The following is a 16074-nucleotide window of genomic DNA, read 5'->3' as shown; positions in this document are numbered from 1 at the left end:
TGAACAACAACAACTTTTTTTTTAAGATTTCACAAATAAGTAAGATCATATGAAGGATTTTGTCTCTTGTGGCTCTTGCCTTGGAAATTCAGGCTACTGGGTGTAAAGAGCTGCCTCATTGGTTTATCTGCTGCTTCCCTGAACCTAGAGGGAATTATATCTATTGTGTTAATTGCTGATTATGCTACATTGACACAGCTTTAATGTCCCTTATGTTTATTACACTTTTGAACCATTATGCAGATAAAACCGAGAGCTTTCTTGTTTAGTTCAGAAAAAAAAACATGGGATCAAAGGTCTGAATGACAGAGCAGGTCAGCAGGTAGCCTGACAGATCAGCTGGCAACAATTGGCACAATCAGGCATACGTCATGTGAGAAACATCCCTGCCATCTCACCTACATTCCCGTCACTATCGTGTTGCTCTGCACAAAAACCAGAGTGCAAGGGGCTGGGGGACAGGCCACCCTGTGGTGAGCTGGGCACTGCAAGGCAAAGCTCAGAGTAAACACCAGTCAGGTCTCATAATACAAAGACAGAAAGAAGGCTTCACTCTGGGAAAGGTGGGGACCATTCCCTCTTATGTAAAAGAAAGAAAACTCAATCTTCTATCCTCTAAGCCAGTTTTCCGGCACCAGGGACCAGTTTTGTGGAAGACAATTTTTCAACAGGCCAGGGGAACAGAAAAGAGTTTTCAGGATGATTCTCATAAGGAGTTCCTAATCTAGATCCCTTGCATGCAGTTAATAGGAGGGTTCACTCCTATGAGAATCTAATGGCACCACTGATCTGATAGGAGGCAGAGCTCAAACAATGATGTGAGGGATGGGAAGTGGCTGTAAATACAGATGAAGCTTCCTTCACGTGATCACCAGCCACTCACTGCCTGCTGTGGGACTTGGTTCCTATCAGGTCACTGACCGGTACCAGCCCATGACCTGGGGGTTCGGGACTCCTGCTCTAAGCAATGACTTCTACAAAGCATTCGTTGTGTAGAGTTGAGGGCATGACCTACAGTTCTCTAGCATGTGGTCCTCCTTCACCTTCTGGTTGATCCCACTGGCACCTCTGGCTGATCCCACTGGCACCCACCTCCTAAGATCTTGGGTAGGGTCCTCTGTCCTGGATCATGCTCCTAACAACTCCAACTCCTCACCTATAGATGCTCTGGATTCTTAAGGCAGTATAGCCTTATCTCTTCCATAACTTCCCAGAGATGAGGGCCTGAATATAATCCTTTTTCCATAGTTGGAATTGTTGGTTCCCACTTTCCACCAGGAAGTTTAACACAAGGTTCTGTACTTTAGAGGCGCAAGTCCTCAGCTCATGGCCTTTTGGTTTCTCAACAACCCAGCCCCTGGAGCACAAGCCGACAACCCAACCACAGACCTTTCCTGGGCCTGGTACTCACACGTAGGCCAGAGTGGCACTGAAGTGCTTGTAAATGTAGGTCTCGAGAACAGGGTTGAAATGCTGGAACTTGATGTCTCCTATCAGTGAAATAATAAACACCTGCCAAAGGTGAAAAGTACAAGTAGCAGTACAGCACAAACCCCGGCATTCAGTCAGCAAGCTGGGCCTCAACGTATGGGGCCTTCTTTTCCTTCTTGATTATTTTGGCAGCGTCCCCAACATTACTACTCCAGAGCTGAAGAGAAGTCTCAGGTTTCTTTTTATTTAACATGAACAGAGAGCCCATGAAGTGTCAGGCACTGTGGTAAATGCTGGGAGGAAGACCATACAATCCAGCACCCCCTGGCCTCTGAGAGCTGACCGCCACAGAGAGCGGGCAGGGCGCAGGTAAACAGGTCAGGGAAGAAACCGTAATCGGAGGGGGCAGGGTGTGAGGACGGGTTTCCTGAGAGAATAACAGATACTATCGCAAGGATACAGCTAATGAAATACTGAACGACGTCTCTCTCCTCAGCGCAGTGTGGGTGCCCCTAAAAACTGAACTTCACCAGACTTCTGGGTCTCAATTCTCTGCTCAGATGTTAACTCTTATCAGGTGACGTCTTATCACTACCAGACACACAACCAACAAATAACCACTTTGCACCTACTTATGAAACATGCGTGCGTGCTTAGTCACTCTGCCATTTTTGACTCTTTCCAACCCTATGGCCTGCAGCCCACCAGGCTCCTCTGTCCATATTTCCCAAGCAAGAATACTGGAGTGGGTTGCCACTTCTTTCTCCAGGGGATCTTCGCCATCCAAGGATGAAACCTGGGTCTCCGACATCTTCTGCACTGCATGCAGTTACTTTACCACTGAGCCACCTGGGAAGCCCCATGTTCTGGTTCAGGGCCAGACAATTTTAAATCAAGTTAAAGGGATTCTTTTATGTCAAATGTAGTAAAATATCTCATTTTCCCAAATGAAAAAGAAAAAGCATATCAAAAAGGAAGATTTAACAGGAATTGAAGAAAAAAGGTCTTGACTCTAAGTCAATCATATCTAGGTACCACCCTGGTGGCCCAGTAGTTAAGAATCCATCTTCCAATGCAGGGGACATAGGTTCAATCCTGGGCTGGGGAACTAAGATCCCACATGCAACTAAGATCCCACGGGGCAACTAGGCCTGAGCACTGCAGCTAGAGAGAAGTTCAAGCTCTGCAACTAAGACCCATCACAGCCAAGAATAAATAAATAAAAATTTTAAGAAGTCAATTGTATCTAACATGACTTCTGGGAACGCTGCCTCAAGAATTCATCAGAGAGATGGATACAAAGATTTATGCAGGAGGATACTGTCACCATTATTTATAATAGTGAACTATCAAAAACCACAAAGTTGTGAGAATGAACACTAGGTTATCATGCATAATTGCTTACCAGTGCATCAAACACGAGGAAGTCATATGTTTCATCATCTGACATTTCCATCATGATGTTAAAAAGTGCATCTAGTGTATCTTGTAAAAACTGAAGATAAGAAAAACAGACAGGTTATCTGGTGCTTTCAGTTTAGCTCCAGAGTGCAGAAATACGAGGAGAATTAGATTTCAAATTCAGAAGAGCTTTAAAAATAGCATTTTCTTAAAAACTGGCACACTTGCTTCCCAGTGTAGACTAGGGGTTACATTTACACTCATTGGGTTCATTTAAGATATTGAACGAAGGATGTGGTGGCTGTAGTCTTATCTGTGAATAAATAAACATACCTTCACAATCTCTCCTCCATCCACCTCCATTAATTTCTTCAAGTTGTGTTTAATATTCTGAGGGCTTGAGCGCCAATTTAACAAGCCTAACAGGTCAACTGGGAAGAACAACCATAAACCATAAGCGTTAGACACAGATTTGCAGAGCAATCCACACACATAGCTCTGTAGAGAAGATCATTGCTCCTACAGGTGGCTAGAACCTTATGCAGTCTTTTAATTTACTGTCTCTTACCTAAGTCAAAGAAAACCTTTTAGTCATCTTTCCTTCTTCACAGAGAAATAAAAAAACCAACCACAAATGTACAAGAACCTAAAACAATTCCTGAATAGAAGGCACACCTCTCATGTAAGATATCACCATCTTACACATGAATCACTGAAATAAGCTACCTTCCTTTAATTTGCTGCACTGCTTAATTTGCCTCCTGTCACTCTGTGTGTCTCGGTGGATGCAGAGGGGAAAATAAACTTACAAATGTACATTAATTCATTTAAACATCACATCCACACTGTAGAGATTTCATTGATTTTTTCAACTTAAAAAGTTTATTTTATATTGGAGTATCATTGATCCACAATGTCATGTTAGTTTCAGGTGCACAGTAAAATGATTTAGCTATAGTGAGTGAGTGAAAGTCACTCTGAAATGTCCGACTCTTTGCAACCCATGGACTACAGCCCACCAGGTTCTTCGGTCCATGAAATTTTCCAGGCAAGGATACTGGATGGGTAGCCATTCTTTTCTCCAGGGGATCTTCCCTGGGTCTCCGAAGAATCAAACCCGGGTCTCCTGCATTGCAGGCAGACTCTTTACCATCTCTGAACTACCATGGAAGCCTGATTTAGTTATAAGAATATGTAATATGTATATGTAAAAAGAATATATAAATATATATGCTCTTTTTCAGATTCTACTTCCCACACAGATTATTACAGAGAATTGTTATAATATATAAGAATAAATAAGAATTATATAGGAATATATAAGAATATATACTGTAATAATATATGAGTATACATAAGAATTATATGTAAGAATATAGTTATAGTAACGTATAATATGTAAAGATATATAATTATATATGTAAATATATAGAAATTATATATTCATATATATGTATATATATTCTTTTTCAGATTCTATTTCCCACATAGATTATTGCAGAAAACTACTCTGAGTTCTGTGTGTTATTCAGTAAGTCCTTGATGGCTACCTATTATATAGGTATGTATACATTATATATAGGTATGTATATGTATTTTATAGGTGTGTATATGTTAATCTCAACCTCCTAATTTATCCCTCCACCCCACTTTTCCCCTTTGGTAAACACAGAACAGATTCTGTTTCATTTTATTGTTTCATTTTTGAGATGAAGAAACTTAAGCTTTGTGAAATTAAATTACCCGCCTTAGATTACAAAACTGCCAGAGAACAGTATGAATGGAATTTAATGACAGATTTTCTGATTCCCCAAAACCATGGCCTTGCTATTCTATCATACTTCCTCCCAGAGTTCTTCAAAGAAATAAAACAGATGGCAAATCAGATGGGTTGCTATACTGAAGGATGGCAGAACAGATGAATGGCTTGCAGGGTAACTCTGCGACAAAAATCTTCGGGTGTTTTTGGATTTAAAATGCAGAATTTGGGATCTGTAAACCACTTACAATGGGCTTCCCTGGTGGTTCAGTGGTTAAGAATTCACCTGCAATGCAGGAGACCGAGGTTCAATCCTCGGGTCAGGACGATCTCCTGGAGAAGAAAATGTCAACTCAATCCAGTATGCTTGCCTGGGAAATCGCATGGGCAGAGGGGCCTGGTGGACTACAGTCCATGGGGTCACAAGGGTCAGACAGGACTTAGCCACTACCCAACCACAAGCCATTCACAGGTCTAATGAACGTCTAGATACTAAAAGTGTCACTTTAGCGTCATACTAAAGCAGGCATCTGGACCATTTATCATTTTCTCTAGTGCATCAAGTTACTATTACTATTCGTACAGCGTTTTTTAGTAAGTGTAGCACTATGTATTTTTTAATCAATGGATTTGTGTAAACACGTATATAAGTAGTTGAAAATGTATTCTGTTCATGAGAACAGCCAATTTGCTTCAGTGTGTCTGTTTTACTGGCATGCACATGTTTAGTCCCTGGGAAGCCTCCAATGCCTAGAGACAACGCACTGTCAACAAAATAAAATCCCAATAGCATTCACAGCAGAAGGTGCTAAAGTCCCTCCTAGGGTTTGCCTGCCAGCCCATCACAGGCAAACAGATCAACTCAATACTCCCCAAGCTGTGGCATGCTCTGAAATCATTTCCTGTCTTTACTTCCCTTTGTTTGAAATGCCCAGAAATACTATACTGCTTTGACCAAAAATTTTGTTCAGGTTTTATCCATGTGCTGTTACGGAGGGACTTCCCTGGTGGTCCAGTGGTTGAGAGTCTGCCTTCCAATGTAGGGGAACACGGGTTTGATCCCTCATCAGGGAATTAGGTGGAGAAGGAAATGGCAGCCCACTCCGATGTTCTTGCCTGGGGAATCCCAGGGACGGGGGAGCCTGGTGAGCTGCCATCTATGGGGTCACACAGAGTCGGACATGACTAAAGCGATTTAGCAGCAGGGAATTAGGATTCCACATTCTACTCTACGGGACAACTAAGCCCACGTGCTGTAACTACTGAGCTCACACGCTCAGAAGCCTGCTTGGTGCAACTGGAGATAAACCCATGCACCACAACTAACACTTGATGCAGCCAAGTAAATAATGTGTGCTTAGCTGCTCAGTTGTGTCTGACTCTTGTGCAACCCCATGGACTGTAGCCCACCAGGCTCCTCTGTCCATGGGATTTCCCAGGCAAGAATACTGGAGTGGGTTGCCATTTCCTTCCCCAGGGGATTTTCCCAACCAGGGATCAAAACCAGGTCTCCTGCATTTGTAGCTGGATTCTTTACAGTCTGAGCCAACAGGGAAGCCCAAATAGGTAACAAATAAATACATTTTTAAATTTATTTTAAAAAAATAGACATTATAGAAAAACCCAAGGAAACTTTTTGGCCAACCCAATACTATGGATTTGGTCAGCTGCTGCTTCTACCTCAAGACTCATTTCAAACTTTATTCCCTCTGGGAAGACATCACCAATCGTTCTCTTCTATCTGCACTCCTTGTCCATATAAATATACATTAGAACAGATAAGTAATGACACACTTGACATCTCTTTGTCTCTTCCCATAGATTGAAACACTTGAGGGGAGGGACCATATTGCATTCATTCTTAAACCCATCACAGTGCTAGCCACCTAGCAGGTGTTCAGTACATGCTGGATCAAAGACTGAATAGCAGGATGGAATCAAAACCAGTAGCCCTGAGGAAACTGGTAGTGTCCACAAGACAATTCTTCACTCCTTACATAAATACTTCAGAATAGACACTGTGCTGGACCTATCCACTAGGCACTGTCCATTCCATCTTCCCATCTCCTATTTCTGCCCGAGGCTAGTCAAGCATTCTGTTCCACTGGTTACACTCCATTTCACGAGCAATACCTAAGGCAAAGGACTTAGATACACCATCAGCAGAGACGAGTCACTCAGCAGATTAGCATCTTCCAAGCACCCGCTCATCAGCCTAGAGGTTTATTCCCTAGAGATACTTGCATGCTCCATCAATGCTCGTATTAAGAATGTATTTGGTAATGGTGAACCATAAGGTCTTAGGGCAAGAAAAGTGGTGGCACAGTCTTATAGAAATAGGCCTAGACTCACAGTGTTTCTGGGATTCATACAGGTTGATGAATAGCTCTGAAAAACTTTGCTTCATTGCTATATAGTATCTATCCCATTGTATGGATGTACCAGAATTTGTTCATCCATTTTACTGTCAATGAACAACCAGATAGGGGAATGCTCTGCCAATCCAACTGTTAGGACTCCACACTTACACAAAGGGTCTGGGTTCAATCCCTGGTCAGGAAACTAAGATCCCACAAGCCAAAGCGGCACAGCCAAAAACAAAACAGAAAACAAAACAACAGCCCCCAAACCAGATGGGTTGTTTGTGGTTCTGAGACATCATAAGCAACTGTGCTGTGTACATTCTCATATGCCTCCTGGTATCCAGGTACAGCTGCTTATCTGAGGTGTAAAACTAGAGTATATTTTTGGGTTATCAGGAATGACCACTTTCGACCATATCAGATACTACCTAAATGTTATCCAAAGCTGTTCCAATTTACATCTCCATCAGAAGTATGTAAGAATTCATGATCCTCTAATTGGCAGTCTCCAAATTTAGGGTAGATTACCTTTGGGAAAAGATTAGGACGTAATATTTAAAAAAGAAAAGAATGACAAAAAAAAAACCCTAAATTTTGCTACAAATATATATTTTCAGATCCAAGTCCATTACTTATGAGTTCAGGCAAAGTATTAGGCAAGGCATTACAGAAAAACTTGAATGAACTTTTTGGCCAGCCTAATATTTAACTTAGGTTTCTTAACTCAGAATTCTGATCAGATTAAGATTAATGATAACAACATGGGTGTCCTCCTGTGCTAGGATGTCCATGGGTAAAATGAGATAGCTGTGAAAGCCCGGTGCAGGGTCCATACCTGCAGAGACTTCCCTCTCCCTTTTCTAAAACAAATCTATTCTCACCCTCCATAAGATCCAGCAACAAAATGATCCCATATAAATTGAGCTGCTCTAGTTTCGAAAAAATTCATAAAGTAATGAAAGCACCTATAGGCTCTGTTTGTGACAAAGTCCAGTGACTTTTGACCTTTGGAGTCTGAACACCCCTCCAAAGACTAAGGAACAACACCTTTGGTCAGTCTCTGTGTAAAAGGAGAACAGATACCTTCCTGATCAGCAAATGGCCTCATGGAGTTGATGGTTTACTCATGTTCCTCAGCTGCTTCTTTCTCAGACTAAATTGAACTGGTCCTTTATCATTCTCATCATATTAGAAGAAAGCAGAGAAACAACAACGCTTACGATCTGCTGCTAGGAATACCCTGTCTTTTCATATATGCACAAGGCTGCCCTGTGTCCCCTCTTCCTAATTCCAGACAGCAGGTGAGATGAGGAAACTGGGTCACAGTGAGATCAAGTGACTTGTCCAAGATGAACCAGCTAGCAAGTGGCAGAGCTGGGAACTGAACCCAGGCAACTGGCTCCAAATTCTCCTTATATATTTAAACAAAACTAAGGTTATGTTCTATGTGCTGTTAACATTTTCCTGTGTCTTTGTTTTGAAACACTGAGTTGGCCCGAAAGTTCATTCATGTTTCTCTGAGGATGTTACGGAGGAACCTGAATGAACTTTTTTGGCCAACCCAGTTATTTTTTTCACAGCCTCATATATTTCATAATTTAATAACATTATAGACTTTGACCTGATCCCCAACTACTGGACATCTGGATTGTTTGCCGTGTTCCCCTGTTATGAATAATAGGGAAACATCCTCCTACAGAAATCTTTGTGTTAATCTCTCATTGTCCATTTACGTTCACTTTCTAAGGGTCACAGTACTAGACCAAAGGGTCTGAAAATAAATATTTAAAATCTATGATACACCTTCTTAATCATTTCCGATAAACATTACACTATTTAACCTTGTATCAACAATTTATTTATACTTACTTTTTCCCCAACAATGGTTATATCACGGATACAGTTCTGTCATGTAAGCTCAGAATGCTTTCTGGCTTAATTTTTAAGGTGTTTGTCTTTTCCTAATTAATAGACTTTATTTTGGAGAAGGAAATGGCAACCCACTCTAGTATTCTTGCCTAGAGAATCCTAGAGAACAGGGGAGCCTGGTGGGCTGCTGTCCATAGGATCGCACAGAGTCAGACACAACTGAAGCGACTTAGCAGCAGCAGCTGCAACAGACTTTATTTTTTTGAGCAGTTTTAGGCTTGCAGAAAAAATTAAGCCCAAAGTGCAGAGAGTTCCCAAATACCCCTTCAAGGTTGCAGAGTTTCCAGTATTATTAACATCCTGCATTACTGTAGTACCTTTATTACAACAGATGAGCCAATGCTGATAAAGATCATTAACTCAAGGCTGTCGTTTAAGTTAGGCTTCACTTTGTATATTCTGTGGGTGTGGACAAACGTCCAGTGACATATATCCCTGTACCCACTAGGGTATCACTTAGTGTATAGCTTTACTGTCCTAAAAATCCCTTGTTCTTTGTCTGTTCATCCCTCCCTCTTTCCCCGAGCCCTCTGTAATCATGGATCTTTTCATGTCTTTATAGTTTCGCCTTTTTTCTGACTTCACTTTTGGTGCATGCTTTTACTTTCCCATAAGTAACAGCTCTAAGCCTCACTCTATTGAGTCTAGACACTTGCTCAAGTTGAAATACTATCCATATTCTCTACCCAGCCATGATTCACCAAAATAAATCTTTAGACCCTTTCTAAAGATCGACCACATGCTATCTGATCCTTGAGTGTCCCTTGAATCTCAGCTGCTTTGTCTACCTTATCATCTCCCTAAGGCAGAGCCCCCAACTCTTCTCAAAGGTCAAAGGGACTAATCATCCACACAGCACAGGGGATACAGAATTTTTAAAGCAAGTCCCCAAAGTATCTAACCCTTGGATCACTATATTCAGCAGGATTCCTTAGAGATTACATAGGTTAAATGAATAAGGAGCTGTTATTAGCTATCAAATGCCATGATATACACAAGAGAAGTTAAAATTGCTATCAGATTTCAAGAAGGGACAAAGTGAAGCCGACTCTGAACTGTTCAGCTGATTTTATGGACACTCTGACTGCTTGACAAAAAAATGGGGAAAGAGGAGTCTACATGGTGACAGATGCAAAGGCTAACAGGAAATCCTTCCTGCTCTTTGCCATCCTTCTTGAGCAAGAGACTGATATTTGCCTGCCAGTGTCCTTCCCTTGCTACCAAAATCTCTCATACACATCATACAAAGAACAGTATTACAGCTCTTTGCTGCCTTGAAGGAATGAAACATAAGACCTTCATGTTTTACAGCTTCTGTTAGAATGCATTTGTAGGTTCTACCGTATTTAAAAAACACCCAAGTGTTTTTCATCCTGGTTCAAAGATAGACAAGCCTCAGAAAAAGCTCTGGCTATCTAATAGTTCTACCTAGAACATCACGCAAAGAGTAGAATCCAGAGAGCCCAGGACCCCATCTCAGAAGACAGATGGTCCAGTCTCCTGAATTTAACAAAGGAGCCCAGGAGGACCCAATAGAAAGCCCATTCTGGTGTCATTCCAGTCACTGCACCTACCATTCTGGGTGAGCTTCGTGGAACATATGAGGGTGGCAATCTGAAAGCTGTCTTTTGTGCTGTCTTTGGCTGCTGCAAAGTTGGCTGTGTTTTTAGATGCTTGGAGCTCCTTTTCTTCCATCTCCACCTTGGTACCAGGCAAGGTCAGGTAGAATTTAGCATCTTCCATCTTCTTGTTGTCACCCTGCAAAGGAAGCATGTCAGGGACACCAGAAGAGTAGACAAAATCTCTTAGGGGCAAATAAAATAATATTTATCGTGAGCGCAGTGTATTTCTAGCATAAGAAACAAAGTTTTTATAGTAAATCCCTTCTAACTCTGAGGTGTTATGATATTTTTCAAATATCTGAGCCTAGAAATAACTTAAACATTGTATGAAAATGGAATAAGTAATAAAGCAGAAATCAATATCCTAGTCTGTGTTAATAAATACCTAAGTAAACAGTAAGGTTGGATTTTATTTTCTTGAACGTGTCACTTGAATTGTCACAGTTAATACTTCATTGGGTCCCCTGAGAAGAAAGAGCTAGCCATGGCTTCCAACACTATTTCTGAGCCCAGGAGCTATTAACAGAAATACACATCAGGCAGCTTCATCTCAGAAAGGCTATCAACTGAAAAAATCCTCCTTGACGTTGGTGGACAAATGAGATCTTCTCAACATCTACTTTCAACTCTAAAATCTCAGTGGGAATGACAGCTCTGCAGCACATAGATGGAAGAATAAGGACAAAACTGATAACTGGAGGAAGAGGGGCCGCAGAGCACAGAAATGGTGCCTGGCTCATGCTGATATGAAAACCACATCCTGCCACACCCACCACCTGCTAACCCAGCCCAACAGTGCAATTATCAACGCTCCGCAGGGGTGATGCAAAGAACAGAAAGCCAGAGCACAACCTCTGGCTGTTCACCTCCATGATGCCATTTGCAGGAGGAGGAGGGACCATCCTTTAAAAAGAATTTTTTTTTTTCCCCTTGGCCATGCTGCACAGCATGTGGGATCCAAGTTCCCCAACCAGGGATCAAACCTACGCCCCCTGCAGTGGAAGTGTGACTGGCAGTCCCCACTGGACCATCAGGAAGTCCCAGGACTATCATTTATTAGACTGAAGGGGATGGGAGTCCATGAAGCTAGTGTGACCACAGTCCTCTGGGATTCGAGACTGGTTAAGTGTGAACACATGTAGCTCTAGAGAAGTTTCTGATAGTTATACACGAAGTCTAAAAGGAGTTTTCAGAATCACTTTCAGAGGGAGTACGGAAGTCCTCGGCCTCTTTCTTTAGCACCACCTTATACACCACCAGATCGTGCCTCCCGTCCTGCAGAGTGGTGCCATTTATGTTCATCAGCTTCACAAAGGACACGCCAAAGGCTCGCTCCGATTTATCTCTGGCTGAAAAGACAAGAATAAATGTCTGAGCGGGGCAGAAGGACCAGGGAGTGATGGCTATGACAGCTGATGGCACACTGCTCTGCAGTCAGGCGTTCAACCACATGTTCATCAATTAGTTCAGTGAGCTCCAATAAGCCATATGGATTATCCATGTCACTGCCTCCCTGAAGGAAACAGTTCCTTAACTGAAATCTTCTAATGGCCCCCACACATACCCTGCTCTTCCTATATTTATGAATGAATGACACCAGAGTTCACTCAAACATCCAATGAGAATAACGAGTATCGACACTAACCCCGACCCCAGGCTAACCCCACATCCCGAGAGCCTCTGTACACCTCTTCTCTCCATTCCTGCTGTTCCCTCCTGAGTCCAGGCCACCCTCATCACTTCCCTGTATTCCCATAAGCTCTTCATAACAGGTCTCTCTGTCTTTAGCCCTTCACCACCCAACATCTCTCCACTCTTTGGTATGAATTTCCAAAATCAAACCTAATCAGGTCAAATCCCATGCTTCCAAACCATTCCATGGGCTATCTCACTACTGCTGTTTTAAAACAGATTCAGTAGGTATGTATGTATACTCTGTATATATGTATTCATTTAGTTATATTTTGCTGTGCTGGGTCTTTGCTGCTGTGCACAGGCTTTCTCTAGCTGTGGCGAGCAGGGACTACTCTCTAGTTGTGTATAGGCATCTCCTTGTAGCAGCTCCTCTTTCTTTAGAGCATGGGCTCTAGAGCCTGGGCTGAGTAACTGCGGTGCATGGGCTTAGTTGCTCCTCAGCAAATAGGATCTTCCCAGACCAGCAATGAAATCTGTGACCCCGGCATTGGTAGGCAGATTCCTAGCCCCTGGGCCACCAGGGAAGTACCTCAGCAAGTATTTATTGTATTTCAAGGTTTGTGGACAGCAAGGAGATCAAACCAGTCAATCCTAAAGGAAATCAATTCTGAATATTCACGGGAAGGACTGATGCTGAAGCTCCAAGACTCTGGCCATCTGATGCAAAGAGCTGACTCATTGGAAAAGACCGTGATGCTGGGAAAGACTGAGGGCAGGAGAAGGGGGTGACAGAGCATGAGATGGTTGGATGGCATCACCAACTCCATGGATAGGAGCTTGAGCAAACTCCAGGAGACAGTGAAGGACACAGAGGCGTGGTATGCTGCAGACCATGGGGTTGCAAAGAGTCAGACACAACTTAGCCACTGAATAACAATAACAAGGTTGTGATCCCATCTAAGGTTTCTGTTCCTCTCATTTTCCAAGATGCCCATGTGCCAGGAAAAGGGGTTATGTGTTTCTTGTGGCATCTGGGAAGGAGATCCAGCCTCTTGAGGAAGGAAAAGGGCCTCCCTCCTGGTCTTCAGAGCTGGCCTCTGAGTTCACCATGTCCCCTACTCAGATGTCTATGGCTGGGGTGACTTGTGGCCCCTTCTCACCACAGGCACACCTCTAAGCTCTGCTAGGTCTCATGTGTCCCCAGACTGGCTGAGCATGTATCTGTTATGAAAAGATTATACTATAGTTTGTTCATATGCTCTCCTTTTGATGGCCACTTGGGCCGTGTCCAGTTTGATTGGGGATACCATGACTAAAGCTGTTATAAATAGATACCAAATCACCACCACCACCCTACCTATACTTGCAATCCCCAATCATTATGGCACCGGGGACTGGTTTCATGGAAGATACTTTTTCTACAAACCAGGGGCAGGGGGGATGGTTTCAGGATGATTCAAATGCATTACATTTATTGTGCACTTTATTTCTATTAGTATTGCAGCAGCACCACCTCAGATCATCAGGCATCAGACTCCAGAAGTTAGGGACTCCTGACCTATACAACACTCTTTAATGGCTCCTCCACAAGATGGTCTAAAAGAACCTTCACTTTTCCATGATCCTGCTCCAGCCTGCCTGGAATCAGACTGCCGAGGTGTCAATCTGGGTTTTTACTCGCCCTGTGACCCTGGCCAAAGTGAAAGTAAAAGTCACTCAGTCATGTCCAACTCTTTGCAACCCCATGGACTTCTCCATGGACTTCTCCAGGCCAGAATACTGGAGTAGGTAGCTGTTCCCTTCTCCAGGGAATCTTCCCAACCCAGGGATCGAATCCAGCTGAGCCACCAGGGAAGACCAAGAATATTGGAGTGCATAGCCTATCCCTTCTCCAGTGGATCTTCCCAGGAATCGAATCAGGTTCTCCTACATTGCAAGGGGACTCTTTACCAGCTGAGCTACCAGGGAAGCCCAACCTTGGGCCTAACATCTCTGTGCCTCACTTTCCTTATGTGCAGATATGGATAAAAGTAGTATGGATCTTATCAGACTACTGTAGATACTAAACAAGACAGTGTATAAATATAAATACCATGTGGTATTTGGTACAAACTAAGAGCTTGAGAAATGCTCCTTTAGTATAATGTAGAACTGGACGAAATTGCTAATATTTGACTATTTGCTACTGACCTATAAAACTGGCACTTTAAGATGGCTCAATTTAATATTATAATTGCTCCCACTTCAGCCTCCCTTTCCTTTTTCAAACACATTTCTCCACCATCACCCTTCGCTGGGCTAACCTCTGCTTATCTTCGAGGCTCAAACAGGATGTAGGAAATCTTAGGAGTTGTAGGAAATCCCCAGGCAGGGTTGGGTGCTAGGCTTGAATTCCATGGTTGTTGCCAAGAGTTGGACATGACTGAGTGACTTTTACTTTCACTTTGCCCAGGGTCACAGGGCTAGTAAGAACCCAGATTCACACCTCAGCAGTCTGATTCCAGTCTGTTTTCATACTCATCTTTCTAACTAGGTCACAGAGACTTTTCAGAGCAGTCCCTGAGTCCTGTCTTCTATTATCTATTGAGGGCCTGGCCTGTGGTCTGGTAGGCAGACGACAGTCAAAAATTTCAGTTTGGAAGGAAGGACTGGACTTTCATGCAGTGCTGAATAAGAACAACCCTTCCAGACACATTGTGATCAATCGGAAAATAAACAACATTCTCCTTTGTTCATACTTTAGGAAAGTTAACTCAAGAACTATGATCTAAAATTTGAAATAGTTCTTTCATTAAAAAAATTTGGGAAACTAGAGATTAAACACTTTTCTGGCTTTAGGATTTCTCAAAAATATGACAATATACACTGTGAATGCCTAAGAGGAAAATATAATATACAAGCATTTCCTATCTCTATCCAACTGTGAAACTTATTGTGTCAGAGAGCATCTATTAGCATCTTAGAGAACCTTAGTACTCACAGAACACATTTGGAGAAAATTCTGATACAGAATACAAATCCTGGAAACCTAGAAAAATTCATTAAAAAATATTTCCTTAGCACCAATGAATCCAGAGATAAAGATGCCAAGTATCTTGCTCCACAGACACACAAAAGTGCTGTCAAGCAGGATGTTTTTTTGATGAAAGATATTGTTTTGATGAAAGTATGTCATTGACCTCCTAATAAATACTTACATTCCTGAGACGACCGGTGTCGGAAGGTAAATCTTATATGGCAGCGAGTAACTTCTTCTATAGCAATGGACACCTGCATAATAATTCAGAATTACGAGTTTATATCAATTCAGTCCTTGGCACGCAGAGCTCATTTTATAAAATGAGGCCCATTTTAGTATCTGGTCATAAGGCGTCATTGTGATAGAGTGAGATTTCATGGAGGACTTCCTGCAAGAGAGCTTCAGCTATTTCTCAAAACCAAGTGAAGCTCAAGAGATCATCTTTGCTATTTATCATAGATTCTGAAAGCGGAGATTCTACAAATTTCCAGTGTCTTCTCAAGTATGAAGCAGGAGACGCTTCAGAGTGAAAACATCAGTACTTGTACCTTTCGGACTACAAGCTGTACATGAATACAGTAACATGTAGGGAGTATAACAGAAGGAAAGGGCTTCCCTGGTGGCTCAGTGGTAAAGAATCTGCCTGCCAAGGCAGAAGACCCAGGATCGATTCCTGGGTTGGGAAGGTTCCCATGAGAAGGAAATGGCAAGCCACTCCAGTATCCTTGCCTGGAGAAACCCATAGATGGAGGAGCCTGGCAGGCTACAGTCCATGAGGTCACAGAGTTGGACATGACTGAGCACATACACGCACTGGAAGAGAAAGATAAAATACTGGAGAAAAGGAAGATTTTTATTTTTGCTGCTTATATGTACAGAAGGGACAGGAAAACAGAGACATGGGGCAATGTACAG

At 42.5% G+C, this 16074-nt stretch overlaps 1 protein-coding gene across 1 annotated transcript in view; it reads right to left on the bottom strand.

The window, feature by feature from the left end:
* The window catches only part of DOCK5 (dedicator of cytokinesis 5), a 278523-nt gene that overhangs the window by 85855 nt on the left and 176594 nt on the right, over positions 1-16074 (bottom strand). Inside the window, exons 18-23 of the mRNA XM_068973628.1 lie at positions 15338-15410; positions 11751-11854; positions 10458-10641; positions 3166-3263; positions 2837-2926; positions 1412-1512 (exon numbers count right to left, since the gene is read on the bottom strand). Coding sequence (XP_068829729.1) covers positions 1412-1512; positions 2837-2926; positions 3166-3263; positions 10458-10641; positions 11751-11854; positions 15338-15410 — 650 coding nt within the window. The remainder of the gene's footprint in view (positions 1-1411; positions 1513-2836; positions 2927-3165; positions 3264-10457; positions 10642-11750; positions 11855-15337; positions 15411-16074) is intronic.

The sequence above is a fragment of the Capricornis sumatraensis genome, chromosome 6 (genome assembly GCF_032405125.1).
Source record: "Capricornis sumatraensis isolate serow.1 chromosome 6, serow.2, whole genome shotgun sequence".
Classification (NCBI taxonomy): Eukaryota; Metazoa; Chordata; class Mammalia; order Artiodactyla; family Bovidae; genus Capricornis; species Capricornis sumatraensis.
Note: the sequence above shows the minus strand (reverse complement) of the source record. Positions and strands in the feature narration are given on the sequence as shown.